At 38.3% G+C, this 20,158-nt stretch overlaps 1 protein-coding gene across 12 annotated transcripts in view; it reads left to right on the top strand.

Annotated features, from left to right (window-relative positions):
- The window catches only part of SLC25A13 (solute carrier family 25 member 13), a 104,816-nt gene that overhangs the window by 11,112 nt on the left and 73,546 nt on the right, over positions 1-20,158 (top strand). For 6 of the 12 annotated variants that reach the window (XM_068934902.1, XM_068934899.1, XM_068934901.1 and 3 more), the window contains 2 exons: positions 14,296-14,349; positions 18,382-18,524. In XM_068934902.1, the coding sequence (XP_068791003.1) occupies positions 18,415-18,524 (110 nt within the window). In that variant the 5' untranslated portion in view covers positions 14,296-14,349; positions 18,382-18,414. Of the gene's footprint in view, positions 1-12,234; positions 12,497-14,295; positions 14,350-18,381; positions 18,525-20,158 lie in introns of all 12 variants that reach the window. The other 6 variants (XM_068934903.1, XM_068934900.1, XM_068934904.1 and 3 more) reach the window with 2 other exon arrangements.

The following is a 20,158-nucleotide window of genomic DNA, read 5'->3' as shown; positions in this document are numbered from 1 at the left end:
TCTGAAATATGGTTCTGTTCCTAAGTAACATGTTCTCTTTATTCTCCACGTCTGCTGACTGTGGGATAGTTATTTTTGTCCCCACAGTGGCCTTCCTTATGCCTGACAGTTTGTGTTCCTTCTGAAGCACCATCAGCTGCATTTACTGAATTTAAATGCAAGCTTTTTGGAGGAGCTGGGGCTTGCCGTCTCATAGAGCTTCATCTACTTTTAGGTAGAGCATAGCTACCCCAAAAATTTTTCCCATGGAAGCTGAGAAGGTGAGGCAACAACTTCAGTTATCACCCAGACTCGCAGTCAAGTAGTGTTTGAAAAGCCTTCTATTTTCAGTAACGTTGCAGATTTTCATATGTGCCCCAGTCTTGTGTCTTCAGTGTTTCAAGTTAATGTTTTTAGAATTCTTAGTATTTTAGATGGCTCTGATTGTGATGAATAGGACAGATAACCACTTTTGAAACTGTTACTTCTTGCTCTGCAAACCATCTTTGTCACGGGTTAGAAGACTTCTTGCACATTTTAATGCTGTTTTTATTATTACTACTTCTTTTTAGTTAAAACTAAGTAATATGAAAAAGAAATGTTAATGCTGCAGCATGTTGCATACTACTAGACTAATTAAAGTTGCTATGATGTGGGGAGACTTTCTTTATTCCAACATGTAGGATCACCTTTTTTGTGAAGTGCAGGCCTTCACAGAAAGCAGGTGAAGTATATACTGTTCTTGCTCCAACAACTATGGCCTAAATATTAGATGAGACAGGAATGTCTGACAGCAAAACAGACTGATCAGGGAGGCAAGTGGTTAATGGCATAGTATAAACTGAAGAACAGTCTTGTAGAAACTGACCTTTTAGAAACACATTAAATGCTTTTTGACCAGCATACCTTATTTTCTAAAAGCTACCAGAACGTAGAATTAAACTGACCTGCTAAGGTCTAAGTTGTGGTAAACCAGCAGTGATAATCTCAGAATTGTAGTTACCTATGGAACTGTCAAGAGGTTATATTAAAATTAGCCCGCAAATTATACAGTTAGAACTTGCTTACATGTCTTCTATTCCAAAAAAAACAAGTTAAGAAAATAGTTTTACTTGAAGGGTATTAGCATGTAGTCTTCAATTTTTTTCCAATCTTCAGGTCTCACTGCAATTCAGTCCCATGTGTGAAGATAATATTCCCTCAAACTCTTAAAATCTAGTTTAAAAATTCTCATAAATATAAAAATTCCAAGGAGCATAGGCTTTAAAAGGCTATTTTCACAATTATAGAGTTCTGCTGTTACAACCCTAAAAGTAATATATGTGCTTTTTACAACTATGATTTTTGGTATTGTTAATGAAGGCAATTGAAGGATTGCAAAGAGGAACCTTAATTCCACGCCTAGAATCTGGAAGAAGTTGCTGTGTGCCTAGGTGACCGTAGTTACTAGTCGGTCTTGTAAATTAAATTCAACTTTGTTTCTTTTTCTCCTTCTTCAGATGCCTCTGTGTAATTATTGTTCTGGATCTTGGCTAGAGAGTTTGTCTCCTTGAGCTAGCATTTTAAAGATGAAATTTTTGAGTAATTGTGATACTGCACAGGGAGAGAAGCGTAGGGGACTGAAGCCTGAATTAAGTTTTCTGACATAGGTGAACACATTTTTTCTTAGATTAGAAACTTTGGAAAAGGCTGAGAACAGTGATTTTATGTACTTTTATTCCATTTGTGTTTTTCCTGAGTACGCAGTTTATTCTTTCTCTCTCTCTTCATTTATGATACTGTGATCTTGTTTGCACTTCCTACATAACTGGAACTGGTTAGCTGGATTTTCAATTGTTATGTAGAGTACCTTTGACCACTGATTTTTCCAACTGTATGCACATTTCAATTTTTGTCTTTACAAATATTTCGGTACCTGACTGATCTTTATTCACTGAAGAATTTAAAATATTCTGTGCTGGAGCTGAGCTTCATCTCCATCTGAGAAGATAAGTCTAAATGAATTAGGAGACAGAAGGTTTGAAGAAGGTTCCTTGACAGGCTGGAATCATTTCCCTTTTTATTTTTATTTTTTTTTTGTGCTGGCCTTGCAAGGTGACAGGGAGAGAAGGACTAGCACATTCTGTTCTTCGTTTTTCTTTCTGCCATTGTGTACATGGAAAAAAGTCTGCAAAGCTGAGAATATGACACGGTCTTAGAATGGCACACACTTTTCTACTTTCTTCCTTTCTGCATACTGCCTAAAAGTGCACTTAGTTGATGGGTGCTTTCACAAGGGTGATCCTCAGCCACATGCCAACTACGCAGGCAGTAGGAGGAAGAAATTGAAACTGTCTTCATAGTTAGGTGGTTGTTTCTTATCCCAATTTCCCTGAGCTCTCTCAACCAATAAAACTTATCAGGCTTCTTTTTGCCTCAGTCAGTGGACATTTAATTGTGAGAAATGAGCAAATATGCCCGTTTGGTTACATCTTGGTAACCAAAGTAGCAAAGTAGAATAGTTTTTGTGAGGAATAAATTAAGCAAACTTAATCAGTGTTGGAGTGGATTGAGCTGCATCTGACTATATCTTTCAGCAAAACATGACAAATTTGATATAATCAAAACACAGATATCATCTCCAAAACGTTGATGTCCATCAGCAGGATCATGACCCAAAAGATGCTACCTCTTTGTAATACATATACGTGCATACTGCCATGCACTTGAGCACAAGCCTCCAGTCCATAGTATGTATATAAATATATGTATATACGTATATATATGTAACAGAGCTCTAAACAGACCTCTCAGGCCTCCTGCACTGAGAGACATTTACGTGTCTTCCTACCCTTGCTTATTTGAGGTGTTGTTCTGCAGTCTTTCTATAGCTATTTTACGCCAAGTGCCCACTACAGCTTCTCCGTTGGGTCTGTGGTTTGGTGTATGATATTAGAGAGTGGGAGAGAGACCAGGATATTGTCCTGTATCAGTAACAGAGGAGAGGCTCCCTCCTTGAAGCAGTTAAGTAAAAGGTTATGTTCTGCCATGTCTGTCAAACATTCTCTCTCCTTTATTAGGTGACTTTCCTGTCACATCCGTCCATTGCAAGACCTGATACATAGGTCTAATTTTGGGAGAGAAGAAAAGATATCTGAAAATTTGTGTTAGTAAACAACAGATCATTTGTTATCATCATCTTACTCTGCCTTGGAAGTATGACCTATTTTTCCTCTTCCCTGCCTCCTCAGCTGCTAAGACCTCTTGGTCACGTATTTTGTTATTGTAGTTGTTTATCATGTTTGACAACTACTGCTTGATGAACATCACTTATTTAACAGATCTTTGGCAGTAGAAGCCTTTAAGTAAGGCACCAGGTATGAAAAGCCATTAGAAAAAAAGTGGTATGTAAAAATACTGTGTCTGACTGATTCCTGTTTTCAGCCCATTGTGCAATCTGAATCTGACTAGAGAAATCTTCACATGCTTAGGGGAAGAAATTTTTGAATAATTTCACATTTCCATTAAAATAGTTTTTGTCACTGACATCAAGTCAGCCTTCCTCCTCCCTGTCAGTTCACCTGTCTAATGCAGCTTGCCATTGTGTGTCAGTCTAACTGGAAACTACTTTGTAAAGATCATGAATTAGTCCCATGTTGATGCTGTTCAAAAGGAAGAAAAACATGGCAATAACAAACTTCCTGCATTTGCTTTCACTCTGTTCACATGCCCAAGTCAGTTACTTTGCATCTTTTCTGTCAAGATTGAATGCTGTGAGGCAGTAGGTTTAGGTTTTTTTTCTGCATTGTGACATTGCACTACAAAAATTTTGGAATTCTCTTTTCATCTTACAGGAAGGAAAACGAGCAGGACTGTAGCATCTTGCAGTTTGCTTTCAATGTTTCATTACAAGTAACCTGTAGATTCAGTATCTCGATTATAAGAATAACCTGAAACAAAATATTTAAAATTAGAAGAAAGCCTAATAACGCTGAAGTATCTGAGCATTCAACCTCAATACTATATAAATGAAGTAGTGCTTAATGTTTTCTTAATGTTTTCTTACTCAGTGTACCATTGAGAAATTAAGAATTGTAAACCTTTTTTTTTTTTTTTTTTTTCCCCCCCCCGTGAGGGTGACTGAGCACTGGCACAGGTTGCCCGGAGAGGTTGTGGGGTCTCCTTCCTTGGAGCTATTCAAAAGCCGTCTGGGCACAGTCCTGGGCAATAGTTTGTGAAAGCTGTGAATTCTAGCTGCTGATTGATCACCCAGAGTTTTCATGAGGCAAAGTATTAACTTTGCATTTCAAAAGGCTGAAGCAACCGGTCAGAAAAGATTTTTTTTGAACTGAATTATGCTCTAAGTGGCTTATGAAAAAAAGGGGAGCTATTTTATTGGCCGCTATCAGTAGCGAACTGTGGGATGGCAGGCATGTTGCTCCAAATACATTGGGTTATATCATGGTCCAGAGTGAATCCAAATTCAGAGTCTAACTGAATCCAAAGTGTCTAAGCAGCAAAGTAGAAGAACTTTTGGTTAATGAGACATTGAAGCAGTAGTCCTGGAATTTCTCTAATATCTTAAGCTTCATTCCATGTTTGCTTAAACTTTTGTTTTTAGGTTCTAGTGTAATTGCAGTGTCCCCAGAGAAAATAAAATGGAAATAATTTTTCTCAGCAAATAAAAATGATTTAGTTTCATTCTGCTTTTCTCTCTCCTAAAGATGCTTGCATGAAAATAAATTTTAGGATTTTTATTTTTTTCTTAGTCCCTGACTTTAAATCAAAATGCTCAGTTTGACATCATCATCATCTCCACAGCAACCAAGTGATCTCATAAAGATATTATGAGGTCTATGCAGCACAGGTAAATTTCGTGTTCTAACAAAACAGCTGTTCTTTATACTAATATATGTAATAAAATAGACTTGCAGAGGAGAAACAAAAATCTCTGAAGCTAAAATCAGAGTAGTTCTAATTAAAATGTATTGAAATGTTGAAAATGTTTCCACAATATCTTAAGGAGAGGAGAGGTTTTTAATTATTTTTGTCGAATATCTTACAACTTTTGCAAAATCTTGAAAGTTGTAAATTCTTTAATAATTTTGAGTTGCAGCAAGTCACTGACAGATCAGCCTTACTGCCTTACATAACTGACTTAGGTCTTTGTTGCATTATTTTATATTCCCACTTGAAACTGCAAATTATTTCCAAGTACCCTCTTCGTTAGCTTCAACTTTTTGTTTGGACCCTTATCAAGAATGAAGGCCATGTGCCCACAGTGGCCTGCAGCAACTGTGTACTCCGCTAATATTTCAGCACCAAGAATTTAGTTGTTATTGATACTGAAGATAAGAATTGTAAAAATGTAAAATTTCCTTTACCTTTTAATTGCCCTGTCTTTAGAGGGATGACCTAGTAAATTTAAAAACTGAAATCCATATGATGGGAGTTGGACAAAGGGTGGCAAATTCAGTTCACGGGATCCATTGCTCTCAGGCAAAAGAAAGCGTATTATTTGTACACTTGCGTTGTAGCATGTATATTCTGAGATTGCAGGTGAAAATCTGTAATGGAGACCGATGTGTTTTGTGATTAAAGATCCAGATTTCCGATGGACGGAGGCACTCTGCTTTTTTGTTCATGTTTCAGTAGCACAGTGCTCTTACTTGCCTGAGTCTCTGCTGGAATGCTGCTGCTCTTGTATCTGTTGGACATGAGGAAAGGTTCCTTCCTGGCTGCAGGACTTCAGATTTTCTTTTGAGTCCCACCATTTGTAGCTCTTAATAAGTTTGCTTCTTGTGTGTGATGCTGTCTGCTTCCATTATGCAGTTGTCTTTTGTTCTTTTTAATATTGTAGAATTGGATCCATGCATACATAGGGATTCATGCCCACTCCCACATCCTTCCCGGTTCTCTGAGCTACTGAGGTGTAGCATTTTGAATAGACTTGAATAGATGGATCTGATTATAAATAGAATCTTGAAAAGTGAACTTTTGTGTTCAATCAAAGAAGAAAACACAACACTGAAACAAAATACATTTACCTGTCAGTTATTCCTACATAATTCTTGTCACACAATTATTAGTGAGACATGCAATGTATAGCACCTCTTCTCCAGCTCATTTCTTTCACTTGCTTATTCACAAGCGTGATGTCACAGCTAACAGCAGTTATTCTAGGAATACCTTGATATCAGCCTTCGCATAATCTTTATAGGCACTCATTGCACATCCATATAATGTTTTTATTTCCTTATAACTGTAGAATTTCTAGATAGGTAAATGGAGATCAGTCTTTTGCTATACCCCTCTATAACAGCACTGTCCGCTCCTGGTTTGTTTTCTTTGAAGGGCAGCAGGTCAGCAGTTACTGCTGCAAACTATCCTGCTCACTCGTTGGGACTTAGTGTCACAGTTTAACTTCCATCACACTGACATTCTGAGTAGAAAATCATGGAGAAAAATTTTATAATGCTGTTCAGAGCATATGTTGCTGCTGCTGCTTTCTGTCTTGGTTCCATGTTTCATGAAGGGGAAGATAAAGTGTGGAAGGATATTTTTAGGATGCCATCTGTGTTGCATGGTGTCAGGCAGAGCACAGGACTTCCAGGAAGTTCCTGCGTCATGCGGCATTGTGTGTGTGTGGTTTTTGCTGGTTTTTTACTTTTGTTTTTTTTTCTGGAATCTTTAAGTGTGATCGTTCTTGATATAAGCAGCTGATCATTTAGACTGTAAAAGCTACTTCATGCCAGGCTGGGGGCACAGTGAGCACTTGGGTGTTTGGGGACTGGAGCTAGGAGCCAGATGAAACCAGGCGTGACTGTCCCCATTGACCAGTGAGTTTTCAGGAACCTTGAGCGTTGGGACCTTGGAGAGGCTCATCGATAGTTTGTGCCTTGCAGCCTGTGACAGCTCTCCTAGATGTCACTAGTGCTCTGCATGGTGGTGAGATGCCTCCTGAAGGTGCCACCTTGTTGGAACGATGGTGTTATGTGGTCTTTTGTCCTAGTTGTGGCTCACCTGTTGATTAGTCTTGCTCCAAATATGTATTTTATGCTAACAATATCAGGTGTGAGATAAAATTTATGCTGCCCTAATACTCCATCACTTCTCCGTAAAGATTTTTGGCTGATAGCTAGTATCTACTGCTTCTTCCAGAAGCTACTTTTGATCTTGCTGTTACACCGAAGAAGTTTTCTACCCTTTGCTTCTTTGGGTGAGAAAACTGTTACCCTGATAGACGTAAGCCTTAGCTTTAGCTCCAGCAAATAAACTGCTAGCACTGTGGTGACTGCTCTTGGTAGATGAACATGAGGCAGAGGATGTCTAGGATTTATGGTTGATATGCTGGCTATACAGCAGTACTATTGTAACTGTATAAGCCCTGGGAAAATCAAAAGGGAGACTCTATAGACTGAACTGAGGATGCTACCAAATATATTTTAACAGGTTGGCATTCGTAATGCGTAGCTATGTCTCAATTTCTAAAAGGTGTAAGGAAGCAAAAGGGAGAGCAGAAATATAATAGAATTAGCATCCATTCGATTTGTGTGGTAAGCAGGAGGAGGGAGTATTCTTGAGAAATACTTGTAAGTTGATGAGAATCTTATTTGACCATTCTCGTTAGGTGCTTATTTGTAAATTAACTGTTTTTTATTGGAGGATCTCTAATACATACTACATATGTTTGTTGTCTTTCTTCCAGTGAGTGGTGAGCTGTAGTTTGCTAAGATCCATTGGGATGTGTCAGCAGTACATGATGACCTTAACCAAGTCATTAATGCTGATAGAAAGCAGAAGCAGTCAGCCTTTTGTGTTCTTGTGGATCACCCAGATGATCTTCAGTATTGTAAGAATATGTTGTAGAGGAGCTATGAGAGAATAGGGAATATTGCTTTGAGGAGGAAAATGGTCTGATTTAGTTGGAGTGTTGTAGCCCTTTATGACAGTTTGGTGAAGACTGGAGAGCAGAGGTTTGGTTTTTTTTTGGTAATGGCATGAAAGGTGAAAGGGTTATTTCTGCTTTTCAGAGAGCTGGTTTTCAGTTTCTGTGTCTCACATGTTCTTCACGTTGTGCTGTAGGAAGCAAACTTACTAAGATTTTTGTGAACAGTTGTTGCATCCTTGCCTTGTCCAGAGCACGACTACCAACTATAACCCTGATTGTTCCTAGCTGTGTTTTCTGGCACATGCTTAAGTTTTTGGAGTGGATGGTATTGATCACAGTATGATCCTTTTTCCTTTTATTAACAATTTTGCTGAGCAATGATCAATGCCAAGCTATTTTTACCTTACTAGTGGACTAGTATTTATGTTCCTTCTGTTTTCCAGGCCTTTACATAGGAAAATAGAAGGAGTACACAGTCTAAAAGTCTTCTTACATGGCCCATTATTTTGATATTCTTCGAAATTCTTGTAGCTATTTTCCTTAGACTACCTCACCTTTGTATCTGCACCTACTTGGAAGCATTGGACGAATTGGAAAATAACACGTGTGCACGTTACTGTGCAATATGTAGCGTTGTGCAGCATATGACAGTAGCGTTTTCCAGTGTGTATGTAATTGACTGTGTAACTGTGTCTTGGTCCCCTGATTAGTTTGCATGGAAAAAGGCTGTAGCCTTTCTGAAATCTCCTTGTGCAAGAATACATCCTGTGAACAAGTCGGCTACATTTTGACTTTGAAAGTAGGATCAAAGCTAGCACGTAATTGCCTAATAAAGTAGATGTGTTAGCTTTGATGCGCTTGGAGGCAGCGAGGCTTCCACTTCTCATGGTGCAGACGCTGGACTGGGAATTGTCCAGAGACATTTAATTCTGACAGATTTAAGACAGATGAAAATAGTTTTGTTTGAGATTTGCTGTTTCCATCAACTAGCAAGTTTTCTCTGCTCCGCCACAGCGCAGATAGGCTCAGCACAACTGTCTAGCTTCAGTAGCGCTTATTCTGTGGCTCTGCATCCTGAAGTAGCCTGTAGAATCCAGATGACATTGTAGATTAGTGTTAATAACGTTTCTTTTTCTAAGCTTGATAGTCAGCCTTATATGTTTTCAGTCGAAGGAAAGCAATAACTGCTACTTGAGTTGGTAGGCTTCCACTTTTGCAAAATGCAGTTGTAAGCCCAACATGTTAAACTCTGAGGATGAAAATTGATTTTAGAAAATGAATGTTTTTATCTCAAGGCTGCTGTGTTCTTACTGGTCAGAGTGAATGCAATACGAGCACCTGCTTGGTAGTTAGCAGCTTGTCTTACAGTGCTTACCCGAAGCCTGTGGGTAAGTAGTAGCAAATGCCATCTGATTATATTTTCCTAGGAAGAACACGCAACTTACCCTTAAGGAAGTCTGTTGAGAGTGTCTTTTTGACCTGCCTTCTGTGTAGTTTCCTTGCAGTCATCCAATTCCTTGTTTAGTGAGCTTGTCTGTGTCTTGCTTGTGAACTTGCCCAGTAATGGTGAGTTCTGCCTAGCTCCCTTTACCCCCTTTACCATTTCAGATTACAATCAAGTTCTTTTACTTAGATTTTGACAATGCAGAAAGAATAACAATACCTTTTTTTAGGTAAGATGCCAGATACTGAAATAATGCCAGATAAACTGAAATGACTAAAAAATGCTAATTAAAAGTGATGGGACAGCTGAAACAGTACCCTGGACAGATGTTGATGCAGACCACCTTTGCAGCTTACAATGGTGTTATGTGATGCAGGAAAGGAAAACTGCCCGTTCAGGAGAATGAGTCTGTTTCTGACAGTACTGGTGTAAAAATGTAAGAAAGGTAATTCTCAGCTATGGAAGCAAATTAGTTGTGTTAAAATGCAAATTTGAGTGTGATTTCACTCATGCAGTATTAATAGATTTCTAGTATGATTTCAAACTTGGCCTCTAACTGCATTTTAACTGGCTTCCTATGCTTCAGTCACTCATTTAAACAGAAATGGAAGGTCAAACCCTGGCTTGGTCTCCTTCTGACTTGCATGTTCTGAAAGAGTATATATATTTTTAGCCAGAAGGAAACCTTAACGATCATTCAGTCAGACCTGTTACTTAAACTAGGCCACATGCTTTTGGGTATTACTAATGGACTCAATAACTTGTGATGAAACTAAAGAATATCCCTAGAAGACATAAGGTTTCAATCTTGACTTGAGGTCTTTTCATGGTGGAGAGTACAGTGTGCCCTGGTAGGGTTTAAGAATGGAAGAGCTTTTAAAAAATGCTTTTAATTTCAACATGAAGGTACTAGAGCTTGTGATCATTTGTTGGGCCTCTCATTTCAAGCATCTTCTCTTTGTGTGTACTTCTAGGTAGCGTTCCTGAAAATTTAATGGACGGAGCTCCATAACTTTCCACAATGAGGCAGATCTGCCAGAATTCCAATTCTGTGCTTGGAGAAGGGCATTACTCAAGCATTTTACCTGCTTGAAGCCAGGAATGTTAATAACAGTGAGATAGAGGGAGACATCTTTTCCTCCATCAACTTTCTTCTTCACACTTGAGCTGTATTCAGGATAAGATGTGAGGAACAAAGAACATTTCAAAAGTTTATCTTTTCCTCTTTCTCTAGACTTGCTGCTGTCCCAATAAACTTTTTGGAATATCGTAACAATGCAGAAATGGTCTTGGGGCCCCATCACTTTCTAGTCCATCCGAATTGTGGCTACTAAAATGATCTTCTCCATAACAGTAGGAAAGTTAGACATTTTATATTTACCATTTAGATTAATGCTATATTGGCATTAGTTTTGATTTTCCTGCTGCCCTGTCTCTCTAGTGCCTATTCTTTTTTTTCTGTCCTCTTTCCTGTGTAGCGCACAGACACTACTTTACTAGTCCTTCTGTATCTTTTGATGTCGCATAACATCTGACAATTTTTTCCTTCTGCGTTATGCATGACAAATATATTAATAACATTGATTGGAAGCTGAATATATTCTCTGATTCCCAGTGGATTCTGTTTTGTGTTTTACAGTTGCATTTTTCTGGGAAGGGTCTGTTTTTATTTCTTGTTGAGGGTGGAAGTGAGATTGAGAGTGCATGTCAATGTAAATTGACTGAGCACCAGTCAGCAAGGAAAAGAGCTCAGCTGTAGAAAATGTACTGAAGTAAAGATCTAGGCGCAAGGGATGCTAAGGATAAAAACAGCTCCAGCATGCAAATCAACCCGTGTTCTGTCCCTCGCTGAAAGAGCTTTCCCTTTCTCTGTGCACCCTCTGTGTGTTTTGCTGAACATCATTGCTAATGGAAGAGATTAGGGTTTTTTAAATTCACTTCTTATGTTGCCTGAAATGTATGGTGCTGGATTCACATACAACCTAATGCACAAACACACGTAGCTGATGTTGGCTAAAACTTTAGAAGTAGCTGTCTCTTGGAATGAAAATTCCCTTTGACATTTTCTGTACATTATCCCAGTGTTTTCTGTGGTATGCCCTGATGTTATTACAAGTTTAGTTTCTTCCTTGAAGCCTATATTCCTTGTTCTCTTCTAGTTTTAAAAAATAAATGCTGGATGCTGGAGAGCTTTCTTCACTAAACTTTACCTAATAAAAATAACTGGTTTTTATTTAGGGTTAACCTCTGTTACAAAGCTCCTTTTTGTAAAGGGCAATAAGAAACATTATCCCTCTTGGATCTGCTTTATCGAATGCCTCCTCACACGATTACAGAGATGTCATGCCTACCAGCACCTAGTTGGTTTTATTTCAAATTGTTTTTTGTCTTTATGGAGAGAAAATAGAGTAAAATGGAGAACTTTTTCCAGTAACAAACCTAGGACCATTTATATGAACGTTAGCAAACATAATCAGAGTGTACCAAAGGAAAAGCACGTGATGTCTGTAGGTCGGTTTACATCAGGCATGTTACGTGTTGGCTTGTAGTGCTTGCTGGCATCAGGTTACTTAGGCCACCTTCAACTGCTGACGTAAGTGAGAACAATTTTCGGAATAGTATTGAAAGCATTATTTTGACCATTTCCAGAAGTGGAATCTGCTAGTGACATCTGTCATCAGGAACAGTTCTTGTTATGTGTCTGTGTGCAGCTTGAGCTTTGCCCACAGCTGGGAATGGGTGAAAAACTAAATTAAGTATTTCTCTTCTTGGCACTGATACGGCTGCAATTGCATCAGTCCTTCTGAAGCTGTAACATAATATAATAGAGGATCTTTTCTTGCTTGGGATCTAAGAGAGCTTTCAAATGGAGGTTGGTGGGTTACACCTTAATGAACCTGTTATCCAATGCTAGTCATCCCTTTCCTCTCCTGTTCCCCAGGATATAGAAAAATGTGGCAGTAGACTGCATGAAATGAAGGAAGCCATGGTCTGGGACTACTGCTTGGATTGCAGGTCTGCCATGCCTCTGCTATACTGACCTGACCAGCTTCAGCCTGTCTTTCAGTATGGTTTGAAAGAAACTTGCTGTGACAAAACATAATCAAGAGAAGGCAGAAAAAAGGCAAATGGACTCGAGCACGTTCTGTGTTGGGTTTCCCGAAGCTGCTAATTTCAGGGAAACCGAAGCAACAGAGGCTGAAGTATGAGTATCGACATGTGCCCTTTTCCTTTGTTCTTTTCAGCCTCAGTTTCTTCATGGATAGATTTCTGGGACAGTGTAAAATTTAAACCTAATGGCAGATGGAATGTGATACTGATTATATTTGTAATGGATATAGATATTTGAAATGTTTTTAGTTTGTGTATACTTGTTGCAGCAGTCTTCCCCGCCCCCTCCCCCTCAAAGTTCCAGTTGCTCTAGAGAGCCGGATTCTTGCAGAGGGAGCTAAAATAAATCTCTGCTTACTACAACATGATTAAATTTAGGGCAGGATGTACTTTAGAAAATAATCATTTTTAGATTCCCAGCCTCACAGTTGCCCTTTTTTTGCAACTGCCTCCACACAGATTTCTGTGCAAACACAGAATTGGGACTCCAGCTGTGGACTCCTGTCAGTTGAGTCCTAGCATAGCACAGCTTCACGTATGTTTTTTTTTTTCTTTTAAAATTACTCTTAAAATGTTATTAGGAGAAGCCCTTTTCATACACTTCTCATAAAATATTCTCAGCTTTTTATTTTATTTTTAAATGACCTATTTAAGATGAGGAAGAATTTACTGATGATTCTTAACTGAATGTATGAGTGAGGATATAATGCTCACAATGTTGTACAGACTTTCCCCCCACCACTACCATTTCCTGCAGTAGTATAGTGTGCTCCTAGAACTGCACTTGCAGTCCAGGTGGTACATTCACTGTTACAGTTTACCATTGCTCTGGAGAGTCAAGAAAGTAGGCAGTCATATATATTCTTGATAAATTTTCTGATGTTTAAACCTTAGATGAGGGTAAGATTGTGTATTGCGCTTTGTCTGTTCACAAGTTTTTTTGAAAACCCAGATATGCTTACAAAGTAATTTTTTTGGATTAGAAATAGGCTACTGTGCTGAATTGACTCTCAGATAGTGGTTATAATGGCGACAGGCAAGATTTTATCACACTGTTTTGAAAGAGGAGTGGGAAATTACAGCAGGCACAAACAGAGGGAATGAATCCACCCATTGCCAGAAACAGCAAATGGGTGACATGGTGTATCAAGGAGGAGAAAGATGACAGGGCTTATTCCATAGTGGATATAGAATATTTTTTAATCCAGTGTTTCAGAAAAAGTGTTCTGAGTAGTCATTTTGGGTTTGTGGTGATTGATGCAGCTTCGATTTTAGCTGTCACCGATTAGTTGTCTAATCTGCAGAAAAATCTGGATACTGTGCTTTGGGAGTTGACAGCATCCAGAAAGACTGCGCTATAAGTTTAAATAATTTAAAGTGATGGAAGTAGGAGGTAGAAGTACCAGTAAGTCAAATAATTATACTGGAATTCAGTCTCTTACTGAGTTGCTTTCTTGGACAACTTGATAAATCTGAGCATTTTATTTTTTGCCATCTATCACTTGGGGGCTGCATATGGTACTCTGAAATCCTTAGGTGAAAAATGCTAGAAGCAGAAAAATCTGTATGGTAAAGATGATCTCATGTCGAATCCAAGCAGAGAGGTATGTTGAAAGAATTTGATAGTTGAATACTTAAATGACTTGTTAATGTGTACCTGTTTAAGAATAGCAGGGTTGCATAAGGGAAGCAGTTTTAACAAAAATGTTAAATAACCTAGTGTAAATGTGAAGTCAGTGAAGTAAATATGACCAGTTAAAGCAGTACTTAGTTTATCTAAAGCGAACATTTATTTTCATCATTTGTTCTGTTGTTTGAATTCTTCTTTTAAATGAGACTTCAACTTCTTTGTATAAATTATGCATATTAATATAATTGTATTTACTTGTAGGTGGCTCTAACCAAGAGAGCTGATCCAGCTGAGTTGAAAACAATATTTTTAAAGGTATGTAAATATTTTACTGTTTCAGCTTAAATTTTTCATATCTTTTGCTCCTTTATTGCAGCATACAACTCTTGATAGTTTTTCCAACCATTAATCATTCACTGTATTATTACCATGTTAGACTTAAATACCACTATTAGAATTGAACAATGCTCACCAAGAAGTCAGATACATTCCTGAGTGATTATTGTATTGACTCAGAAGTATTACTATCTTAGGAGGAAAAAAAAAAAAAAAAGCATTGTTCACAGAATGGGGTGGGAGTTTCAATGTTGTTCCTACGCATGGTAAAATGCTAGTATAGACGCCTTACTGTTAGACCATTTGGTAAACTTCCTTCTCCCACTCTTGCTTCTTTCCCGCCATCAGTGTTACCCATGCTTTTCTCACTCTGTAGAAGTGTTGAGAAGATCACCTTGTGACATGGTGTCCGTGTTTTAGTTTCACAATCCTTCTATGTTGTCCTGTTATAGAAGTACTATTGTAAACAATGAAATGACACCAGCTTGCATACTTAATAAGTGTACTGTAGTGTTTTCCTGGAATGTGGTGATCCATCTCCTAAATGTAAAGGAATATTCTTAATCTTTCTAAGATCTATTAGTACAATGTCTGTAGTAATGTGGAAGTTTGGTATGAAAAAGTATACAGAAATTGATGAGTCTGGAGAATATATGGAAGTGAGGTAGGTGGTATGATGAGCTTTAGAATCTGAATTTTTTTTAAGAAGGGGTTGTGTGGCTAATACCTTTCTAAGTTCCTTCCTCCACATTAATTACGTCTCTCCAATATCATGCCCCAATTTCTTTGAGCTCCTGGGCATGTTTTTCCATTGGCCCTTATGATCTATTATTAATGATATATGTAGATGCCACTCTGAATATGTCAGTATTTATAGTTTTATCATATACTATTCATATTTATACCTCTGAAATTGAATTTTCAGTTGGGAAAATTAAGATTTAACTTATTAAATCCTGGAACTGATATCTGTCAGGAGAGGAGGGTCCCTTGAAAAAGAATGGGATTTTCGTAGGAAAATGCTTGAAGAGCAAGATGGAGACAGCAGAGAAGGCAGATGGGGAGTAGGCTGCTGACTCGAGGAGAAGATGGCAGCATTGAGGAAGGAGAGGAACATGTTAAGGAGAAGTCTGGTCCCTTTTGGGGAATGAGAAGTTTGGTTGTTGCGGGTGGATTGATTGGTTTGCTGAGAATACTGTAAAACTCGTTTCATGCCTGCCTGTGAGTATTTAACTCTTGTGTTCCTGAAGATTGCAACTCCCTTAGCATTCAACCGCTGTGAATTGGATGGGTCAGAGCTGAGCTCACTAAGGACTGCCTCCTGCCCCTTTTTCTTGCCTTTTCTGCTACCCTCATCATTGAAAGGAAGGGGTCTCAATAACTGGAAGGATGAAATGTGACCTCAACGTTTTGTTCAGTGTAATACAGAAATTGCTATGCCACTCAGAAAGAGGGTGAGTGAGTATGGCATGTTATTTTGTGCTCCACAGGCAAGCTGTGGCCAGAGCGTTAATTAAACTGCCTCAGGTGATTTTAAGTGGTCAGGCCAAATACAGTTGTTTCTGCAGACTGTGGAATCTTCATTTGTAAAATAACTTGACAGTCATTTTTAAACTCAATTAGGAGTTAAAAAATACCATTTCCTAGTAGGAATGATGATCACTCTGTAGAAATAAATATGAGGCTGTCTGTTTAAATACAGTTCATTACAATCAACTCTCAGAATTTTTAGTACATCAAAACCACAATAAAATGTTTGCAAATCTTATTTAAAATGGGGTTGAACTGGTTAATATTTGACTATCTAAAATGTATGGAAATAAGTTACCAAAAAGCCATTAAGTACTATTATATAATATCAAATTCTCTGTGGGTATAATTGCCAAAGTGGGGAAAAATACAATTGTAAAGAACCATATTTTTTTAATGTCTCTTCTCCAAAACCAATAGAATTGATGTTTTTCTCTTTTTGTTATGATAATTTCTAAGAGTAACTCTACTTTTTCTAAGTCTTCTACCATAACCCCTAAGAGATTAGATTTTAGTCAAAGTGATCAAGCTGACATTTTCCAAGGTCATTTTCTATATGTAGTATAGTGTACGTGATTGGATTTCAAATGCACTTGAGTAAATCACAATGACAAGAAACAGGGGGACACTGAAACCTTGTGCTGTTTTCTGTTATTGAGTGGCTTAGCAGGGGGTTAGCCTGGAAGAAAAAAATGAAATATAGAAGCACAGACTGTCTGACTTATTTGATTTGTTTCTCAATAGCGGCTGTGTTAAAAGTTTTTGAGGCTGGGATTCTGAAAGATTCTGTCTCCCTGCAAATGATTACATTGAAATGAATTGATCTGCTCTTTCTTATAAAAGTATACAATTGACAATTCTTTGCAGTGTATCAGCTAGAAAGCTTGCTTTGCAGTGTCTATTGAAACGTGAATCCTTGAATGCTAACCAATATATAGATGCCAAAGCGAGTTATGTTTTGTTTGGGCTTGTTTCTCTGAAGCCTTGTTCTTTGAAGATATTGCTGTACCTGAAGACTGTATTTATATTGCAGTAGAAGAAAAATAATCTACTTACTGTTACACTTTGGCATCCCTCTGAGAGTTATATGCCTACAGCAGGTATAACGGTACTCTGCAGGCACCAGTATGATTCTATGAAATGAAAACTGACAGTTTCCTTCCCTTAGCAGAGGCATAGCAATGTAAAACAAAACACATGTCTTTGAAGAACACCACAAAATAGCAATAGGCATCTAATTTATTTATTACTTCAGTGTGGATAATGTTTTACGGGGAGCTGCAGCAATGTTTTATCATCCCATCTTAAAAAAAAAAAAAAAAAAAAAAAAGAAGACAGTAACAAGTTGCTTTCCTGTTCTCAATGCAAGTTTTTTATCCCGAGGCAGACCTGTTTCACTTAAAGCTAACACATAGCGCTGTAAATGTTGCCTAGGATTTTTGTTCTCTTAACTATTGTCTTTATCTCCCCCCCCCCCCACTCCAAAAAAACATTTGAAGAGTTGATTTCAAGGTTACCTTTCTACAGAAATTTAGGGCTTTTAAATTTGAGGGATGGCTGAAGAATCGGGATAAGGGTGGTAACAAAGGCAATTTTATTTATGTATTATCTTCAAAATATTTTTAAGATCAAAAAAGGAACATGAAACTTGTTACTTTTGGCCTCCCATGCAGCAAATAGGCTTGGGTATGTTGAGTGCTGTTTCTGGAGTGGTATGCAAAATAGTAACTCTGGCGTGAAGAAGGAGCAGTGAATATCAGAGGTGTTTGGTGAGATCTCGGATCGCTCTTCTTGTTTTTAAATGTACTAAATTGCCACATCCATGTTCTTGCTTCCTTTTTGTTTTTTATCTCTGCAAATCAGTATTCTCCAGTCTTGTTTCAGCATTTTAACCAAGGAAGAAAATCTCTAGGTTCTTCTTTACTTAGGGACTAGCTATGGCTGAATTTGCGGTTGTGCAATTACTCCAAAAGAGCACCCTCAGGTGGACACTCTTATGGGATAATTTACTCCACTAGTAATTTCTCAGGTGCAAACCCACCTTTTTGTGCTGAAATACATTGGCTACACAAAGGTGTCATCTTAGCTAAATAAAATATGCTGGAGTATCTCCTACTTGTTATAGTTTTCAGTGGGCCTAAAATGTCGTATACCCATTTGCAAATGGGTGCATGCTTAGTCTTCTACTTCGGAAAAAACATTTCATACTGGAGTATTAACTATTTCTGGTCTAAATATGGAGAAATTGTTGACCTGATAAACAAATAGTCATAAATCTGTAGATCTTTTGGCTGAGAAGCCAAGCCTTTACCTGTTCCATTACTTCCCGCTGACTCAGTCCAGTCCTGTTTCAATGATAATAGGTTCTTCAGAGCAGGAACTGTCTCACTGCTGTACTGTAAGCCTGGTCCTGACTGGAAACAGTGGGTAGCCTGGTGAGGGATGCGTGTGAGGCACTAACTTTTCTTACTTATTTAACAGTATGCAAGTGTGGAGAAGAGTGGAGAATTCTTCATGTCTCCTAATGACTTTGTCACACGGTACCTGAAGATAATTGGAGATGGCTTGCCTAATGCGAACACTGTACAGCTCCTTGCAGGTGTGGTGGATCAGACCAAAGATGGGTAAGTGTTAATTTTTTCCATTTTTGTTCATTTAGAAAATACAAAACCATTCTTTCCATAACAATCTAGGTCCCCAAGTGTTGTTTCCTGCCTCCCGCCAATACATAAAGGAATTCAGTATCTTTTAAGTGGGATGAGTAATAACACCGTTTTGTGATTTTTAGCTGAGCAAGCTCTTTTCTGTCCACTGTGTATTTTTAATCCATTGAACCTTTCATGTTCGTTGGCTGGCTCCAGCTCCTGCTCTTATTTCCCTCCATGAGTCTTTTTGTCCCTGTTTACTTTGTGTGTTTGTCACAGGCACACGTACAAATAGCAACTGAAAATAGGTTAGAAGGATAGGAAGAGATCATAGAAAAAAGTACCTCTGTTTGCTTTGTTTTACCATAGCACTGTTAAGTGTTTGTTGCCACTGTATTTCCTCAAGAGGGAGGAGGAGCAACTAAGGTATTTAGAGAGCCACTTTGCAGGCTTGGGAAGACAGTGTTGCTGGTTGCACATGGTTTGCATTTGAAAGGCTGACTTTGCCAATAGGCAAGATTAGCTACCCCTCCACCTTCCTCCCCCCTTCTTTAATGAAATCCTAGCTTTTGCTTTTGGTACTTGCCCAGGCAAGCTGTCTCTTCACCCATATGAATGCATTTTTTGAACCCTGCCTTTAAAGTATCTTTAGAGAAACTTTAGAATAATTAGCTATGGACTTAAAGTCTGTAGTTGTGGCATTTTTAGAAACCAGAAAACTTCGGGCATGACTCATATCAGCGGTTGCACAGAGTAAAATGTGAGATAAATAAAGCATGACTAGAGAATGCAGGCTTCCTAGTGAACAGACACAAGTATAACTGAACTTTTGTGATGGTTTCTGTGCCCTCTTTTCTGCTCAGCTGAACTCATGTATCTGGCAGGTGAGCACCTTAAACCTTGCAGACAAGTTAATGTGATGTTTGTTATCCTTGGTAAAAGAATCCTGTAAAAAGTTATATTGGTGAAGCTGGCATCATAGTAGCAAGTAGCCATCAGTGGCTTCAGATGGCATTTGACTGAAAATGCCAGATCTTTCTCAGATTTCGAACACTCTTCCCTTGGTTTGGTGCCTGTAAAAACGGCATTTTCTACATTACATGGCTTCAAATCCATTTTGTAATAAGATTGTGAGTATAATCCGTACCTTGTGATTTGGATCTCCCTCATGAGTGGAGGCTGATGTCAGAAAGAGCAAAATGTAAAACTGTAGCCTATGTGAACTTGCGGACAAGTCTGGGATTTCATGACTTGCAGGAGTTTTGCGGGGTTATATTGAAGCTTCTGATAGCAGCTTTCTGCTGTGAGTAAGGTCTGTTTCTGCCCTCCTCAGTGTGTAATGACTGGTGACTCTATGTTTCTAATGTATCTTTGGAGAGTCTCTTCTGATACTCGGACTTTCTTCTGAGTTAGCTAGTATACTGTTATGCGAATGAAATGAATGGAGAAAGTTCCAAAAGTGATTAGCTTTCCTCTCTAGTTTGGTATTGTGACTTTTTTTTTTTTTTTTTTTGGTGATGCATAAAGCAGTTCTTCTTGAACTGGCTACCTGGACTAGCTGTTACTTGCTTTTTGGTTCCTGGAATGAAATTGGCTAAGAATGGCAATGGGAC

This window comes from Struthio camelus, chromosome 2 (assembly GCF_040807025.1).
Source record: "Struthio camelus isolate bStrCam1 chromosome 2, bStrCam1.hap1, whole genome shotgun sequence".
NCBI lineage: Eukaryota > Metazoa > Chordata > Aves > Struthioniformes > Struthionidae > Struthio > Struthio camelus.
This window is presented reverse-complemented; position numbering and strand designations above follow the sequence as displayed.